Here is an 18,697-nt window from a genome sequence, read left to right as displayed (position 1 = left end):
ATCAGGCAGCATTATTCTTCGGGTCAGTACGTTTACAGCGATACTACACTTACCATATATTTTTTTATGTTTTGGCGCTTTTACACAATAAAACAATTTTGTAAAAATAAATATTTTTTTTGCATCGCTTTATTGTGAGAGCTCGAACTTTTTTATTTTTTGGCTGATGGAGCTGCATGACGGCTTTTTTTTTGCGGAACAAGATGACGTTTTCAGCGGTACCATTTTTATTTCCATTTTGCTTTTTGATTGCATTTTTTTCCACTTTTTGTTTGGCGATATGATGAAAAAGCATAGTTTTTTGCTTCGTTTTTTATTTATTTTTATTACGGTGTGCACAGAAGGAGTTAGTGTGACAGTTTTATAGATCGGGTTGTTTCAGACGTGGCGATACTAAATATGTGTACTTTTTTTGTTTTTGCATAAATATACAGATTTATTGGTTTAATATTTTATTTATTTTCATTTATTTTGTGATTTTTTTTTGAACAGTTTGAAAACATTTTTTAGACTTTTTTTTTACATTTTTACTTAGTCCTGTATGGGACATTAATTTTTATTTTTCTAATCACTGTTCTCATGCAATAGACATGTATTGCATTGCATGAGAGCTTTGCTGACAGTTTCACAGTCAGTGTCTCCTGCTAGACTTTAGCTGCAGGCTGAGCCTAGCAGGACACCGTACATGGCAGACCCGGAGGCGGTCATGTGACCTCCGGCTGCCATGACAATGGCAGGTCCTGTCAGACATCAGGGGGCCGTCGAAGAGGTAAGTGGATGACCCCCTCTCCTCTCACTATCTTCTAAATGCCGAAATCACTATAGATCGCGGCATATAGATGATAGCAAAGGGTTAACATCATTGGGACCTGATTTAATCAGGTCCCGATGATGTCCCCTGTCAGAGCTGTCGCTCTGCGCCGCACCCGCAGCGCTTGCAGGACCCTGGGGGTCCTGAGGGCTGCGGGACCACCGACCATTTATAAATGTCGGCGCTGCACAGAGCCCAGCAAGCGCCGACGTTTATGTACAGTGGGCGGTCGGGAAGCAGTTAAGTAAAATTACCTGACTCGTTTGAGAGATGATGCATCACAATTAACAGGCAACAATTTAACATTAATTTTAAAACTTTTTTTCTCGTAATATTTTATAGAATTTCCACTTAAACATGGCCGCATAACTAGGGCTGTGGAGTCGGTGCTCATTTTGGTGGAGTCGGAGTCGGTATAAAATGGACAGACTCCGACTCCTAAAATATATAATAAACTGGGTAAAGTAGTTCAATGCAGAATGTCCTGAATATTTTTTCACAGGAATTTGGGAAAGTTATGAAATGTCCTATCTAAATATCTTGATTATTGTATCATAAAAATGATGAAATGTCTGATGTTCACATTGTACTACAATACATTTTTCACTTAAATATAAGCAATATATGTGGGAGTCGGAGTAAGGGAAATTGAGGAGTCGGAGTCGCAGGTTTGGCTTACCGACTCCACAGCCCTACGCATAACAAATCTGATTTTACAGCAGTAGCCAAAAGTTGTGCAACTTTGTCGTCAGCCATATTGGTTGTCACTAATGAATTTGATTTCCAGCAACTGATGCTGCAATTATTATTGGTAGAATAGGCCACCATAATACTAGGAAGCAGTTGTAAACCTCTGGTAGCGGCTCCAACCTATGATTTGCTAGTATATTGCCATTATTAGATATTAGGTAAAAACTCCTTTACATTAATAAATGCAAGTACAGAAATCTTAAGATCAAGGAATTAAAACAAGAAAGTGCAACATTTATTAACTTCTCAAACTTTTTGATTTGGCAAAGCATAAAACAAGAAAGCCCAACTTTCAAAGGAAGTCTGTATAAAACAGATATATACAATGTATACTGTTGGTATGATTTGCATAGGTGCCAAGAAGAGGACTTAAATCTCATATGCAAATGAGTGGGCTTTGGTGCCCCTTAGTGTGGCCAAAGGCTCTTTTCACTGTTACCCCTCCTCAAATTGGATTCTGAGCACTGTCCCTGAAGGAACTGAGCGGCGTGCACACAGTGTCAGCGCAGGTATGCTCTCACCACTGGCTCTTTCATTGTGAGTGTACCGCCGAAAGAGTTCAGGCAAGCGAGCGCTGTCAATCTGAATAAGTGTTCAGAATGAAAATTAAAGGGGAGTAAGAGTGCACAGCCCTTAGCCATGCCAAAGGTGCAACACAGCTCCCTCATTTCCATATGACAGAAGTCTTTTTCTCAGCCACTAAAATGTGTTTTTTTACTGGTATAGTTTTTATAGAGGCCAAGTCCACTGTATCACTATTTAAGCAATTTAATATGGGTTTTGGGGCTGAAAAACTCCCTTTAAGTTAGGATATTGATATGGTATCACAGGAATATTCCACAAAGACAATATTTAAAACCAATGAACAAGCTTTTTCTTTCCAATTGCAAAAATAGATACTTTCGAGGAGACGCCTTTTAGTTGTCGTCATCTTGGTAAGTTAGCTTCCGGGATATGCTTTATGCAAAAAAAGAAAAAAAAAACATTACAAATTTAAACAAAGCATAGAAAAATTAAAAACTAAGGATACTGTTGCATGGATATATTTATAAATTGTTCAAAGTGAAAATGAGCTGAAAAGCAGAATGATCTAGGCTAAAAAAAATCTAAAAAGCAACAGATTCCAAAAGGCAGGAAGAAAAATCCTACTAAGGCCCCCTTCACACATCTCGGTGATTTCGATACTGGAAAAAACAGTACCCGTGAGATCTGTAATCTGTGTGCCATCCATGTTGGACACGAATGTACGAGTCAGTGTGTACGCTTGTGTCATCCGTGTGTACCATCAGTGTGACATGTACTGGAATAGAATGCAGAATACTAATGACAGATGTTTAGGTGTTAGATATGCAAAGATAGAGATGGATAGAAAGATGTCCGTGAGATACATAATTAGTGCTGTGCATGCGTAGTTTAAGGTACATGTATAAATAAATGAAAAAAATGGCGTGGGGACCTCCTATTTTTAATAACCAGCTAAGGGAAAGCAGACAGCTGTGAGCTGGTCTAATTATGCTAGGAAGGGGCCAATAACCATGGAGCTTCGCAGCCTATTTATATCAGCTCACAGCTGTCTGCTTAGCCTTTACTGGTTATTAAAAAAAGGGGGCACCCTAAAAAAAGATGTGGGGTCCCCACTATTTTTAATAGCCAGCAAAGACTAAGCAGACAGCTGCGAGCTGATATTAATATGGTGGAAGGTCCATGAATATTGGCCCTTTCCCAGCATAAGATTAGCTCAGAGCTGTCTGCTTTCCCTTACTTGGTTAATAAAAATAGGGGGGACCCCAAGCCATTTTTTCAATTATTTATTCGCTAAATACATGTATAGTAAGCTACACACGTGAAGCACTGATTATATCCTGTCGTTTAAGGACTATAAGATGCACCAGACCATGAAGGGGTGGAAAATAGGGAAAAACATTTTTCAAACAAAATGGTGGTACGTGTTATGGTGCGTTTTAACGGTAGTTTACCAGGGGAGAGGGGAGGCGAGGGGAGGATGGCGGCGGAGAGGGGTCACAGGAGGCAGAGTGGCTGCTTCAGGCTGGCAGCCATTTACCCAAAGCCCACGGCAGAGAAGTCAATGGGAAAAGAGACTCCGCTCAGCGGCGCCGAAATCTTATGAGAGCCCAAGGCCTGTAGCATCGCCGCCTCACTCATGCCGCCGCCGGCCTCCTGAAGCAGCAACACCGCCTCCTGTGACACCGCTCTACCCTGCAGTGGCCCCTTCCCCCGTTAAGCTACCTTAAAATTTGGGGGGGGGGGGGGGGGAGTGCGACTTATAATCCGAAAAATATACGAACATGTTTCAATCTATGAACTTCATAGCTAATAATCTATGTCTATCTTTGCACATCTTTAACACCAGAAAAACTTTCATTTCTATTCTGGTACGAAACACGGACGGCATATGGATATCATTTCATCCGTGCAGCCGGGAAAAAAAGGACATGTCTATGGGTTTTGCACACGGACACACGTTCCATGTGGAAAACACTGACATGTGTGCGGCACCATAGAATTAAATGGGTGTGCGTGTGTCAGTGTTTGCAGTACGTGTGAAAACGGATAACACATGTACTGCAAGCAAAGACATGTGAAGGGACAAAGCAGTTCCTTCACTTTTTCCACATCATCAGGATGTTTCATCTAAGCACTCTCCTGCTCCTAGCTGCGAGTAAAACTGTTCCTAAAAAGATGAAATATACATATTGTTTACAGTATCATCTATTTGTTCTTTTAGGACTTCCACCATTTTTCCTGGGGAAAAGGATCCTGTAATAAGAAAATTATTATAAAGCCAACGTAAACACTATGAGCCAATGTCAAATGGGGTGTGCCTTCATCCGTGCCTCGCCACATATCTTACTTCAGCTTTGTGATGTAGCAAACGCCACCACTCGTGATGAATTTGATGAGCGGCAGTCACCATGCCCCTTGCACACGCTCCATCCACTTTGTTGAAGCAGGGCGAAAAAGGCACGAGAACGCCAGGAGCCGCAAAATTTTAGCACAGCCTCCACTTGCAACAATTTGGTGACTTTTCAAAGCGGTTTACTCCAAATTTCTGGCGTAAAAGCTTTGATGAACTGGTCCCTGCATTTGCAATGTGAAATGTGATTACACTCTACAGTTCTCCATGAGGAAAAACCCATGACAAAAAAAACAAAAAAAGCAAGGAATCTGCAAACATTTATGACATCTAGAAGCCATTATGAGTAAACTATTATCCCATTTCTTACCGAAAATAGGGTTTTAAAAGAAAAATTAAAAATAATATTTTTATCCCTAGAAGATTCAAAAAGTTTACTTACTCTTTGACTGCGAACTTGGACTGTGAAGCCACATATGAGCTGGAAGAGCTGAAGCAACAACCTGAAAATAAATGTTTAAAAGGGGTTATCCACCATAAAAAAACAAAGGATGAAATATTGCATATAAAGTATTTATCAAACATCCCGTGTTTTGGCAGGAACAAAAGTGTAGTGTACATTGTTGTCAGGAATCCATTGCAATTACACATAGCAGTAAAGTCTCCGATTGTAACACACATAGCATGTGCGGATAACTTAATTCACATACTGCACTGAAATGTTCAATGCACAGAACATGCTGAACATGCATGGTAATGGCGAGGTTGGGGCTGAACAGATATCTAGTGGCCTTGTAAAACATTTGATATATATTTGATTTACTGCAGATGAAGATGTCAAACATTAATAAGAACTTACCAAATGTCGCTGGGTAGAGCTGGCTTCTGACCATGTCGGACTACCATGAGATGATTGTTTTGAAGTACCGATTATTGCTTCAGTTGGGTTCCTGGGTTTCTTTGACATTGAAAATGATAAATCATGACTTAGTGGCCTCTTGGCTCTTACAGATCCTGGTGAATTAACCAAAGAAGCAATTGTGTTGGATAACTGGACTTTGGCTGTAACCACTGTATAATCAGGCCAACATCTAGTCTGTGTTAGCTTCTTATACAGGTTTTCAAATGCCTTAGTTGGACTGTGAGCTACAGCAAATCCAGAAAACGAATTTCTCTGGGTCAGACTGCGTGTTTTATCTGCTACCTGCCCAATGTGTTCATTGTAGCGTCCATGCTTTCAACGTCCACCAGATTTGGACTGGTTAGATACCTACTTGGGCTCCTGGTCATTTTGCTCATATTGCAGCTTGCTCTGACAACCATGTTTTCAGGGCTTTACAAAACAGAAGACCCAGAAAAAGATTTTCTTCTGCTCAGAGTGTGTTGTTGCCTTGAGTCTTTGTCATATGAAGATTTGGCTATGTCAACATGCATTTGGCCTTCGTTGGTTATACTCCTTGTTGGGCTATTGGCCATTTTGAAAAAGTCAGACGATATTCTTGAGCTGTAACGAAAAGCAGTAACATAACTTTCTTCTTCGTGCTGTTTGCAAGAAAGTGGCCTGTCTCTGTATACAACCTGATTATCTACGATACATTCAAAAGGTTCATTACTGTTGCTCTTGGAGAGATGGTGATGTGTGAATGAGACGACAGGACTTTCTAATTTATGTAAAAACAGACTTGCTTTCTGACTTTTAACGGAATCCCCTAAAGCTGATCTGCTCAAACATTGATCCTGCAGCAATGTGGAATGAAGAGCATTTGCAGCTTCCTCTACATGTGGTGCAGGGAATATTGTGTACGTCTTATTCAGACACCTGTCGAGCATTTTCTTGCCTATTAACTTATGTTTACACCAAATGTGGCTTCTGTAATGCCGGACAATATGAACAGCCGCCTCATTTTTAATATTTACATTCAAAATCCTGCTCATGTTCTGAATCATTTGCGGGTAGAAGTCTTCAAGTGTTGCATTCCCTGGCTCAGAAAAGCTGGTTTCCTCAATGTCTGAGGTTTCACCATCATCGGCTATAAAAACCGTTACATTAGGCCTTACAGGTGACTTTAAAATAACTTTTTTGTTGCTCATGTTGATAAAACTCTTCACGTTGGATACTGTGGCTTTGAGAGGTAACGCAATATCAATGGTCTTGTTAAAAACAGTCAAGTCACAATTTTGGGTTGAAGCAAATCCTTTGCGGTCAGGAAACAGAAACATCAATGCAATGAATTCTTAGTGAAATGTTAGTTTAGAATTTAAGGTAAAAGCATATATTATAGTACAAGACTGCATGCACATTTTTTTAACCCCTTTACCCCCGAGGGTGGTTTGCACGTTAATGACCAGGCCAATTTTTACAATTCTGACCACTGTCACTTTATGAGGAAATTACTCTGGAACGCTTCAACGGATCCCCCTGATTCTAAGGTTGTTTTTTCGTGACATATTGTACTTCATGATTGTGGTAAAATTTCTTCGATATCACTTGCGTTTATTTGTGAAAAAAAATGAAATTTGGCGAAAATTTTGAAAATTTTGCAATTTTCAAAATTTGAATTTTTATGCCCTTAAATCAGAGAGATATGGCACACAAAATACTTAATAAATAACATTTCCCACATGTTTACTTTACATCAGCACAATTTTGGAACCAAAATTTTTTTTTGTTAGGAACCTATAAGGGTTAAAAGTTGACCAGCGATTTCTTATTTCTCCAACAAAATTTACAAAACCATTTTTTTTAGGGACCACATCACATTTGAAGTCACTTTGAGAGGTCTTTATGACAGAAAATACCCAAAAGTGACACCATTCTAAAAACTGCACCCCTCAAGGTGCTCAAAACCACATTCAAGAACTTTATTAACCCTTCAGGTGCTTCACAGGAATTTTTGGAATGTGGAAGAAAAAAATGAACATTTACCTTTTTTCACAAAAATGTTACTTTAGACCCAATTTTTTTTATTTTTGCAGGGGTAACAAGAAAAAATGGACCCCAAAATTTGTTGTGCAATTTCCCCTGGGCACGCATATACTCCATATGTGGGGAAAAACCACTGTTTGGGTGCACGGCAGGGCTCAGAAGGGAAGGAGCGCCATTTGACTTTTTGATTGTAAAATTTGCTTGAATAATTAGCGGACGCCATGTTGCGTTTGGAGAGCCCCTGATGTGCCTAAACAGTGGAAACTCCCCACAAGTGACCCCATTTTGGAAACGAGACCCCCCAAGCCACCTATCTAGATGCATAGTGAGCACTTGGAAGCCCCAGGTGCTTCACAAATTGATTTGTAAAAATGAAAAAGTGGAAAAAAAACACGTTTTTATTGGTGGCATTTTCAAGCACGTGACATTTTTTGATTTCTATTCCGATTTTTGGGAGGCAGAATAAACAAAAACCAACAATTCAGGAATTATTATTATTTTTTTTTTATTCTCTTCCGCGTGTGGTAAAATTGATAAGGCAGCTTTATTCTTTGGGTCAGTACGTTTACAGCGGTACCACATTTATATAGTTTTTCTATGTTTTGCACTTTTACATAATAAAAGCAATTTTATATAAAAAATTATATTTTAGCATCGCTTTATTCTGAGAGCTATAACTTTTTTATTTTTCGGGTGATGGAGCTGAATGGCGGCTTGTTTTTTGCGGGACGAGATGACGTTTTCAGCGGTGCCATTTTTATTTATATTCGTCTTTTTGATCGCGTGTTATTCCATTTTTTGTTTGGCGGTATGGTGATAAAGCATTGTTTTTTGCTTAGTTTTTTTTTTTTACCGTGTTCACTGAAGGGGTTAACTAGTGGGACAGTTTTATAGGTCAGGTCGCTCCGGACGCAGCGATACCAAATGTGTACTTTTATTGTTTTTTTTTTATAATAATATTTATTGATGGGTACATTATATTTTTATTTTTGGTGGATTATTTTTTTTATTTTTTTTTTTTATATTTTTACAATTTTTTTTTTTTTTTTTCACTTTATGACAGTTTTTTTACTTTTTTACTTTGTCCCACTATGAGACTTTCACTTTTTTTTCTCTGATCGCCTGCATGGCACAGGAATGGAGCACCATCCCTGTGCCATGCAGGCTGTCAGCGCTGGACAGGGAGAAGATAGTTTGGAGATGCATTGTGCATGTCCAAAAAATCTTTCTGCTGTCTGGTGACCTGGATGTTGTCATGACGACATCGGGTCGTCATGGCAACATCCTGGAAGCCACTGCAGACAGCTCTGGAGGCCGGAAGAGGAGGTGAGGCCTCCCCTAAGCCACCGCAATGCTGCGATCGACTTCGATCGCAGAATTGCGGTGGGTTAATGTGCTGGGAGCGGTGCGTGACCGCTCCCTGCACATAGCACCGGGTGTCAGCAGTGACAATCAGCGGACACCCGGCGGCGATCGCGCCCGCACAGCCTGTGTGCGGGCGAAATCGCCAGGGCGTATAAATACGTATCTGGTCCATAAGTCCCACGGCACAGATACGTACTAATACGCCCTATGTCGTAAAGGGGTTAAAGGGAAGCGGTCATCAGGAAATGACCTGTCTAAGGCCACGTTCACATGCAGCATTTTTTTCTTCATTTTTTTTTGTCTCCTCATGACGCTAAAAACAGTGTGTTCACAACACCCGTTTTTCAGTGTTTGACAAGTTTTTTTTACAGCGTTTTTGGATGTGCATTACATGTGTGCTTGCCTACAGTGCATGTTTAAAGGGAATCTGTCACTCCCTGGGACTTTTCAGACCGCTAATATGGGCATACAGGTGCTAGAAATGTGAATCTGTACTTACCTGTATGGCCCATATTAGAGGTCTGGTTTCTGTGTAATAGCCCTATTTTCATACTCACCCCACCTTCCCTGCACGTCACAGGGACCTGTGACGACAGTTCCTGGCCGGATCCCGTGCCTGCGCTGTTTCCCCTGTACGGACGGCGCTCTTCTCCCTGCCGTCTGTATAGCCTTGTGCAGCAGGAATCTTGTGCGCAGGCGCTGGGAAGGCAGAGTGACTCACTGGCGCCTGCGCACAAGGCTATACAGACGGCAGGGAGAAGAGCACCGTCCATACAGGGGAAACAGAGCAGGATCCAGCCAGGAACTGCACGTCACAGGGCCCTGTGCAAGGGAGGTGGGGTGAGCATGAAAATAGGGCTAGTAGGGGGGATTTCTTGGCATCCCACGGGGGGAGCCAAGCTTAGCACAAATAATTTAATAAAAAGCTATTACACAGAAACCAGACCTCTAATATGGGTTATACAGGTAAGTATAAGTTCACATTTCTATAACCTGTATTCCCATATTAGCGGTCGGAAAAGTCCCAGGGGGTGACAGATTCCCTTTAATAAAGCTAGTTTTACTCACCAAAAACTCCATTGCGCTTTTACAGCATTTTTTCACTTTTTTATTGCTTTCTATGGGTGAAAAAACGCTGCAAAAAATGTTTAAAGAATTGACGCGCTGCAGATTTCAAAAACATGGCAGTTCTCAAATTCAGTGAAGTAAAAAAATCCAGTGTGTGCATGAGATTTCTGAAACCTCATAGCTTTTGATAGTACTGTAAAAAGCAGCTTTCAATGTGCATAAAAAAACGCAGCAAAACACAATGTATGAACATAGCCTAAAAAAAAAAAACAGCCTGATTTAGGCTGTTTTTTTTTTTACATGTAACACAAAAATGTTTTTCTTTCCATGAGCCACCACCATCGCATTCTAATCAAGATCTGTTTCTCCATTCCTCCTACAGGTATGAAACCCAGCTTTGCTCCTACTGTGATTCCCCCATACCTTTGCTGGATGTATATGTGTTCTGGTATGTCTGTCACCTAATCACTGCTCTACCCCCACCCTTATTTATAGCCTCCTTGTTTACTCTACCTTAAATACCCTGCATCTAGCTCAGTCTTAGCTATCTGATATAGATGAGCAGAGGCCATTCCCCTCTGGTTCACAGATGTCTGCATTTTGTGGCAAATATACAGTTGTGCCCAAAAGTTTACATACCCCGGCAGAATTTTTCCTTTCTTGGCCTCATTTCAGAAAATATGAATGATAACAAAAAAACTTTTTCTCCACTCATGGTTATTGGTTGGGTGAAGCCATTTATTGTCAAACTACTGTTTTCTCTTTTTAAATCTTAACCCCTTTCTGATGTGTGACCTAATAGTACGTCATTATGACCTGGGCCGATTGGACCAATGACGTACTATTCAGTCATGGTCTTTACTGTGGTCCCGCATTAATGAAGTTTTGGGGCCTGGTCCTTCATATGGGGATCGTGAAGAAGCCAGAGGTTCGGCAATACTGGAGTGTTGACGTTTTGTATAACACTCCAGTGTTCCGAATGGTCATGACCCGGACAAGTTTTGAGGCCATCCACAAGTTCTTGCATTACAACGATAATTCAAGGTGCACCCTCAGCACTGTACAAGGTTCCACTACACAGGTCGGCAAACCAGACTGTGTACTGGGGAACAACAAGTACATGGGGGGAGTTGATCTCTCTGATCAAGTCCCCCAGCAGTACAGTGCTTTGAGAAAGGCCAAGGTATGGTATAAGAAGTTGGCGGTGCACCTTGTACAGATGGCAATGCACAACGCTTTCCTTCTGTCACAATGCGCAGGCCAGACTTCTGCGTCGTACCTTCACTTCCAGGAGACAGTTATCAAGGCCCTGATATTTCGCAGCGGTGACGAAGCGGGCCCCAGTACTTCCGGAACTGGAGGACCAAGAATTGTACCAGGCCAGCATTTCCCGGGACAGATCCCTCAAGTCACAAAAAAAGGTAAGTCACAAAAGAGGTGCAGAGTGTGTTATAAAAGGGGAATAAGCAAGGACACCATTTATCAATGTGACACCTGCCCCGACAAACCCGGCCTGTGCATGAAAGAATGTTTCAGAAGGTACCATACTTCCATGCACTACTAAATTAATTTCTGACGTATGACAACCTGACGAACACTACACAACTGACGTAGTGTTCGTCAGGTTGTCATACGTCAGTTATGTAGTGTTCGTCAGGTTGTCCTACACAACTGACGTATGACACTACATTATAATATTCAAAAATCAGCTACCACTTCCAAAAAGGGGGCACTTGTTGCGCATTTCCACTGTTTAGGCCCATCAGGGGCTCTGAGAACGTGACATGACGCCCGCAGACCGTTCCATCAAAGTCTGCATTGAAAAGCATCACTCCTTCCCTTCCGAGCCCTGACATGCGCCCAAACAGTAGTTTTCTCCAACAAATGGGGTGTCAGCGTGGCGTATGTGGCAGACTGCAGAGCATAATACAGCACAAGAGGCTCCATTCCAGTTCTGTCTGCTGCGGCTGTTACAGATATTTCTAGAAATAGCCCCAGGTATCAGGGGCCAGGGAAAATTATTTTTTTGATCTTAATCCTGATTCAAATCCTGATCCTGGTCAAATTAGTCGGAGCCTCCATCATTATCCTTCCTGGACACAGCGACAGACACCATGTATGGCTCTGCAGCCATGACACTGATGTGAGACGCTTACATGCAGTGATGTGCCCCCTGGCACTGCTACCCTGTGTGATGACTCCCCATATCTCCCTGCCGGCACCCTGGCAGCAGTATTACAACAGTGCTGTGCACAGGACGGCTCCCAGCTTTCCCAGGCACAGACACCAGTGAGCACTGGCCACATGCTGACGACCTGGCACTGGCTCGGGCAGTGATTGTGTGACCTTATGCAGAGGTGGATCTAGGTCTTCTAGCACCCGGGGCAAGAATTAAGTTTGGCTCCCCCCTCCTTGCGCCTTCCCCAGCACATATGCGATTTGCACACTAAGGCCACGGCCTCACTATCAGTATTTGGTCAGTATTTTTTCTCAGGAGTGGGTGATAAATGCAGAATTGATGCACTGGTTTATATTATACCTTTTCTCTGATTGTTCCTCACCTGGTTTTGGCTCCCACTACTGAGAAAAAATACTGACCGAATACTGACCAAATACTAGTGGGGCCGTGGCCTTAGTCACATGCCGACGAGCTGCTCTTCCTAATTCTCTCTGAGAGAAGCAGAAAGAAACGCTCGTTGTCACGTGGCCATAAGTATGAAAATCTCATGTGAGTGAAGTGGCCATGTGATGACTAATGGAACCTGCAAGCAGAGCTGAATCCTGACAGTGAGTATATTACTTGCTGTCTGAATTGGCTACAGAGCTTCATTTTATAATTAATGGGCTTGTCCAGGTTTGAGATGAAAGTCTGCAGTCACTGTGTGACTGCAGGCTTCTGAATTCTCACAGCGCATGCACTACACACTTTTAGGATTCTCCCTTGCCGTGGCAACAGTGGACGGTCATGTCACCACAAGTATGCGATTTGAATACTTTTGGCCACATTCCGACTAGACATGTCCAGCCTCCCTCAATACATTTTCATTGAGTGAGGCCACACATGTCTAGTCGGCACGTGACTGCATGTATACAAATTGCCGGCACGAGAGAATCCTGACAGTGTGCAGTGCGCACTGTGAGAATTCAGAAGTCTGCAGTCACAGAGTGACTGCAGACTCATCATGAATGTGGACAACATCTTTAATGCTCCTAATATAAATAAAAATAAAAAAACGTCAGCATCATAAAAAACATTTACATCCAGGTACCTGATAGAGGACGTTGTCTCTGGAGTCGGTCTCTTTCTATTCTTCCTCTTGTCCAGACTCCATGATGACTTTTCTCATCCACAGCTCGTTTCTGCAGACTTCCATCTTCTCCGGTTTTCTGCAACACATCCCGACACGATGCCCTGAAAGATAGCAGTGTCATTAAAATGCTCCTGAATAAAAATATATGTTCTACACTGAGCCCCTGAATAAATAATTGCCCCTCACTATATTCCCTGCACAAAATATGACCCTCATACTGTCCCTCTTATGGTACATGCCCTCCACACTGCCCTCTCCTTTCCATACTGGGTCCTCTCTTCACACTGTCCTCACACGGTGTCCCCCCTATAGGGCCCAGTCTCTACACTCCCACTCCTTAGCATACTGTTCCCTCCTGGCTGTGACCTTACACTGTCCCCCCATGCTATACCCCACCCACTACTCAGTCTCTGTGCTCACTCACACTTTTCTTCCCCCATACTGTCTCCTCACACTATTCCCCTCAATAGTCTCCTTACACGTTTCCCCCTACCTACTAATATTTCCTCCTCACACATCCCCCCAACTCCCCATACTGTGTCTGTACACATTTTCCCCCTCGCTACCAATAATGTGTCCGCAACCACTCCCCACAGATGAAATCTCCCCTCCACACTGAATAAATATGTCCCCTGCACAATTTATAGCTCCCCCACACAATTTATAGCTACGCTCCCCCCCTGCACAATTTATAGCTACGCTCCCCCCCTGCACAATTTATAGCTACGCTCCCCCCCTGCACAATTTATAGCTACGCTCCCCCCCTGCACAATTTATAGCTACGCTCCCCCCCTGCACAATTTATAGCTACGCTCCCCCCCTGCACAATTTATAGCTACGCTCCCCCCCTGCACAATTTATAGCTACGCTCCCCCCCTGCACAATTTATAGCTACGCTCCCCCCCTGCACAATTTATAGCTACGCTCCCCCCCTGCACAATTTATAGCTACGCTCCCCCCCTGCACAATTTATAGCTACGCTCCCCCCCTGCACAATTTATAGCTACGCTCCCCCCCTGCACAATTTATAGCTACGCTCCCCCCCTGCACAATTTATAGCTACGCTCCCCCCCTGCACAATTTATAGCTACGCTCCCCCCCTGCACAATTTATAGCTACGCTCCCCCCCTGCACAATTTATAGCTACGCTCCCCCCCTGCACAATTTATAGCTACGCTCCCCCCCTGCACAATTTATAGCTACGCTCCCCCCCTGCACAATTTATAGCTACGCTCCCCCCCTGCACAATTTATAGCTACGCTCCCCCCCTGCACAATTTATAGCTACGCTCCCCCCCTGCACAATTTATAGCTACGCTCCCCCCCTGCACAATTTATAGCTACGCTCCCCCCCTGCACAATTTATAGCTACGCTCCCCCCCTGCACAATTTATAGCTACGCTCCCCCCCTGCACAATTTATAGCTACGCTCCCCCCCTGCACAATTTATAGCTACGCTCCCCCCCTGCACAATTTATAGCTACGCTCCCCCCCTGCACAATTTATAGCTACGCTCCCCCCCTGCACAATTTATAGCTACGCTCCCCCCTGCACAATTTATAGCTACGCTCCCCCCCTGCACAATTTATAGCTACGCTCCCCCCCTGCACAATTTATAGCTACGCTCCCCCCCTGCACAATTTATAGCTACGCTCCCCCCCTGCACAATTTATAGCTACGCTCCCCCCCTGCACAATTTATAGCTACGCTCCCCCCCTGCACAATTTATAGCTACGCTCCCCCCCTGCACAATTTATAGCTACGCTCCCCCCCTGCACAATTTATAGCTACGCTCCCCCCCTGCACAATTTATAGCTACGCTCCCCCCCTGCACAATTTATAGCTACGCTCCCCCCCTGCACAATTTATAGCTACGCTCCCCCCCTGCACAATTTATAGCTACGCTCCCCCCCTGCACAATTTATAGCTACGCTCCCCCCCTGCACAATTTATAGCTACGCTCCCCCCCTGCACAATTTATAGCTACGCTCCCCCCCTGCACAATTTATAGCTACGCTCCCCCCCTGCACAATTTATAGCTACGCTCCCCCCCTGCACAATTTATAGCTACGCTCCCCCCCTGCACAATTTATAGCTACGCTCCCCCCCTGCACAATTTATAGCTACGCTCCCCCCCTGCACAATTTATAGCTACGCTCCCCCCCTGCACAATTTATAGCTACGCTCCCCCCCTGCACAATTTATAGCTACGCTCCCCCCCTGCACAATTTATAGCTACGCTCCCCCCCTGCACAATTTATAGCTACGCTCCCCCCCTGCACAATTTATAGCTACGCTCCCCCCCTGCACAATTTATAGCTACGCTCCCCCCCTGCACAATTTATAGCTACGCTCCCCCCCTGCACAATTTATAGCTACGCTCCCCCCCTGCACAATTTATAGCTACGCTCCCCCCCTGCACAATTTATAGCTACGCTCCCCCCCTGCACAATTTATAGCTACGCTCCCCCCCTGCACAATTTATAGCTACGCTCCCCCCCTGCACAATTTATAGCTACGCTCCCCCCCTGCACAATTTATAGCTACGCTCCCCCCCTGCACAATTTATAGCTACGCTCCCCCCCTGCACAATTTATAGCTACGCTCCCCCCCTGCACAATTTATAGCTACGCTCCCCCCCTGCACAATTTATAGCTACGCTCCCCCCCTGCACAATTTATAGCTACGCTCCCCCCCTGCACAATTTATAGCTACGCTCCCCCCCTGCACAATTTATAGCTACGCTCCCCCCCTGCACAATTTATAGCTACGCTCCCCCCCTGCACAATTTATAGCTACGCTCCCCCCCTGAACAATTTATAGCTACGCTCCCCCCTGCACAATTTATAGCTACGCTCCCCCCCTGCACAATTTATAGCTACGCTCCCCCCCTGCACAATTTATAGCTACGCTCCCCCCTGCACAATTTATAGCTACGCTCCCCCCCTGCACAATTTATAGCTACGCTCCCCCCCTGCACAATTTATAGCTACGCTCCCCCCCTGCACAATTTATAGCTACGCTCCCCCCCTGCACAATTTATAGCTACGCTCCCCCCCTGCACAATTTATAGCTACGCTCCCCCCCTGCACAATTTATAGCTACGCTCCCCCCCTGCACAATTTATAGCTACGCTCCCCCCCTGCACAATTTATAGCTACGCTCCCCCCCTGCACAATTTATAGCTACGCTCCCCCCCTGCACAATTTATAGCTACGCTCCCCCCCTGCACAATTTATAGCTACGCTCCCCCCCTGCACAATTTATAGCTATGCTCCCCCCCCCTGCACAATTTATAGCTACGCTCCCCCCCTGCACAATTTATAGCTACGCTCCCCCCCTGCACAATTTATAGCTATGCTCCCCCCCCCTGCACAATTTATGCCAAGTCTCCCACCCACCCCGGTCTGAATCTTCGGTGTCTTCAGCTCCACAGGAGAACTTACCACCGAGGCTCTGCTCTCTCCTGTGGGCGCCAGTGAGTGACGTCAGCAGCATGATCACGTGACCTGAGTGATCATGCTGCCGACGGTCAGAGCTTCAATTGTACTTGCGTTTGACTCAAGCACAATTGATTACTAGGAGCCGGCACGCTGCAGCTTTTTTGCATGACGCCCGCTCAGAGAACCGCCGACTCCTGGTCCGGGGGGCGGCACACATCGGATCGCCGCCTTAGGCGACCCCCTGCCGACTACGCCCGGGTCACATGCCCGCCCCCCCTAGCTACGCCCTGGTTTATGGCTGCCCCCCGCTCGGGCCTAATGCTGGCAGTGGGTGGCCGTGGGATCAGCTGTGTGCACGGCCGAGCTGAGGACAAGTTGTCAGGCTGCAAAGCAGCAGATGGCAGCACACCATCTCTCCTGTGATGATCATGGTGCCAGCAGCTGTGCACAGCGATTACCACTCAGCGCCCCTTCTGCCCTCCGGCTCCCCGCTCATCTCCTGCTTGTCGCCCCCTGCTCTCACTCCTCTCCCCCCTTCCTACCGGGACACGGGATCTGATGTCCGCCGGACAGTTCTCACACAAGCCCCCTCCAGGCTCCGGTAAAGGCTCCGCCATTTTCCTCTGCCCTGGAGATGACGCGCGTTGACATCAGCACGTTGCGACCGATAGACGGCGAGAGAGAGGGGCCAAACCCGATGGAGCCGTGGGGTGGCCCCGATACACACCGTGCCCGGACCTGGGGACGTACTAAACTGCATATTGGGATGATGGGCTGCAATGCTAGACTCGATCACTAGATGGCAGCACATTTTTCAAATGCAGACCAGGAACTGACTTCTGGCCTTGATACTGGATTAGAAGAAGCAGCAGTTTTTAACTCTTGACCTGTAATATAGAAAGAAATCAGAGGGAATTCAATGGAAATACTAAAATGAATCAGAACATCCACACGGCTGGATTAAAGTTTAATAATAGAACCAGGGAAAAAAGATTGTAACTATTTGGGATTATGTGTAGAATATCGGGGTTACACACGCCTGGTGATATATCTCATCAACATCTCATAGGAATATAGGTATAATTATTGTTCTGTATGGGAATTATGGGTGAAATATCACAAATGCACATGCCCAGGAACATATTTCATCTACTTCTCATAGGAATATGGGTATAACTATTGTTCTGTATGGGAATTATGGGTGAAATATCACAAATACACATGCCCAGGAACATATTTCATCTACTTCTCATAGGAATATTTGTATAACTATTGTTCTGTATGGGGATTATGGCTAAAATATCACAAATACACATGGCCAGGAACATATTTCATCTACTTCTCATAGGAATATGGGTATAACTATTGTTCTGTATGGGAATTATGGGTGAAATATCACAAATGCACATGCCCAGGAACATATTTCATCTACTTCTCATAGGAATATGGGTATAACTATTGTTCTGTATGGGAATTATGGGTGAAATATCACAAATACACATGCCCAGGAGCATATTTCATCTACTTCTCATAGGAATATTTGTATAACTATTGTTCTGTATGGGGATTATGGCTAAAATATCACAAATACACATGCCCAGGAACATATTTCATCTACTTCTCATAGGAATATTTGTATAACTATTGTTCTGTATGGGGATTATGGCTAAAATATCACAAATACACATGCCCAGGAACATATTTCATCTACTTCTCATAGGAATATGGGTATAACTATTGTTCTGTATGGGGAATATGGGTGAAATATCACAAATACACATGCCCAGGAACATATTTCATCTACTTCTCATAGGAATATGTGTATAACTATTGTTCTGTATGGGGATTATGGGTGAAATATCACAAATGCACATGCCCAGGAACATATTTCATCTACTTCTCATAGGAATATGGGTATAACTATTGTTCTGTATGGGAATTATGGGTGAAATATCACAAATACACATGCCCAGGAACATATTTCATCTACTTCTCATAGGAATATTTGTATAACTATTGTTCTGTATGGGGATTATGGGTGAAATATCACAAATACACATGCCCAGGAACAAACTTCATCTACTTCTGATAGGAATATGAGTATAACTATTGTTCTGTATGGGGATTATGGGTGAAATATCACAAATAC

General features: G+C 44.2%; 1 protein-coding gene across 4 annotated transcripts; it reads right to left on the bottom strand.

The window, feature by feature from the left end:
• Positions 1-1,774: 1,774 nt before the first annotated feature.
• LOC141199778 (uncharacterized) lies at positions 1,775-17,371 on the bottom strand. Of its 4 annotated transcripts, none has more exons than XR_012271535.1 (5): positions 17,091-17,369; positions 13,065-13,207; positions 5,296-5,940; positions 4,879-4,939; positions 1,775-2,518 (listed from the first exon to the last, which is right to left on the bottom strand). XR_012271535.1 is itself a non-coding variant. In XM_073663238.1 (5 exons), the coding sequence occupies exons 1-5, from the start codon at positions 17,357-17,359 to the stop codon at positions 2,502-2,504; spliced, it is 645 nt and encodes a 214-aa protein (XP_073519339.1). In that variant the 5' UTR covers positions 17,360-17,371; the 3' UTR covers positions 1,775-2,501. The 4 variants fall into 4 exon arrangements, 1 of the variants encoding a protein (XP_073519339.1); XR_012271547.1 differs by lacking the exon at positions 17,091-17,369 and adding an exon at positions 16,507-17,013; XR_012271541.1 differs by lacking the exon at positions 17,091-17,369 and adding an exon at positions 16,552-17,001.
• Positions 17,372-18,697: the final 1,326 nt, after the last annotated feature.

This window comes from Phyllobates terribilis, unplaced genomic scaffold, assembly GCF_046119375.1.
Source record: "Phyllobates terribilis strain yellow unplaced genomic scaffold, ASM4611937v1 Scaffold_2__4_contigs__length_985480577, whole genome shotgun sequence".
Classification (NCBI taxonomy): domain Eukaryota; kingdom Metazoa; phylum Chordata; class Amphibia; order Anura; family Dendrobatidae; genus Phyllobates; species Phyllobates terribilis.
Note: the sequence above shows the minus strand (reverse complement) of the source record. Positions and strands in the feature narration are given on the sequence as shown.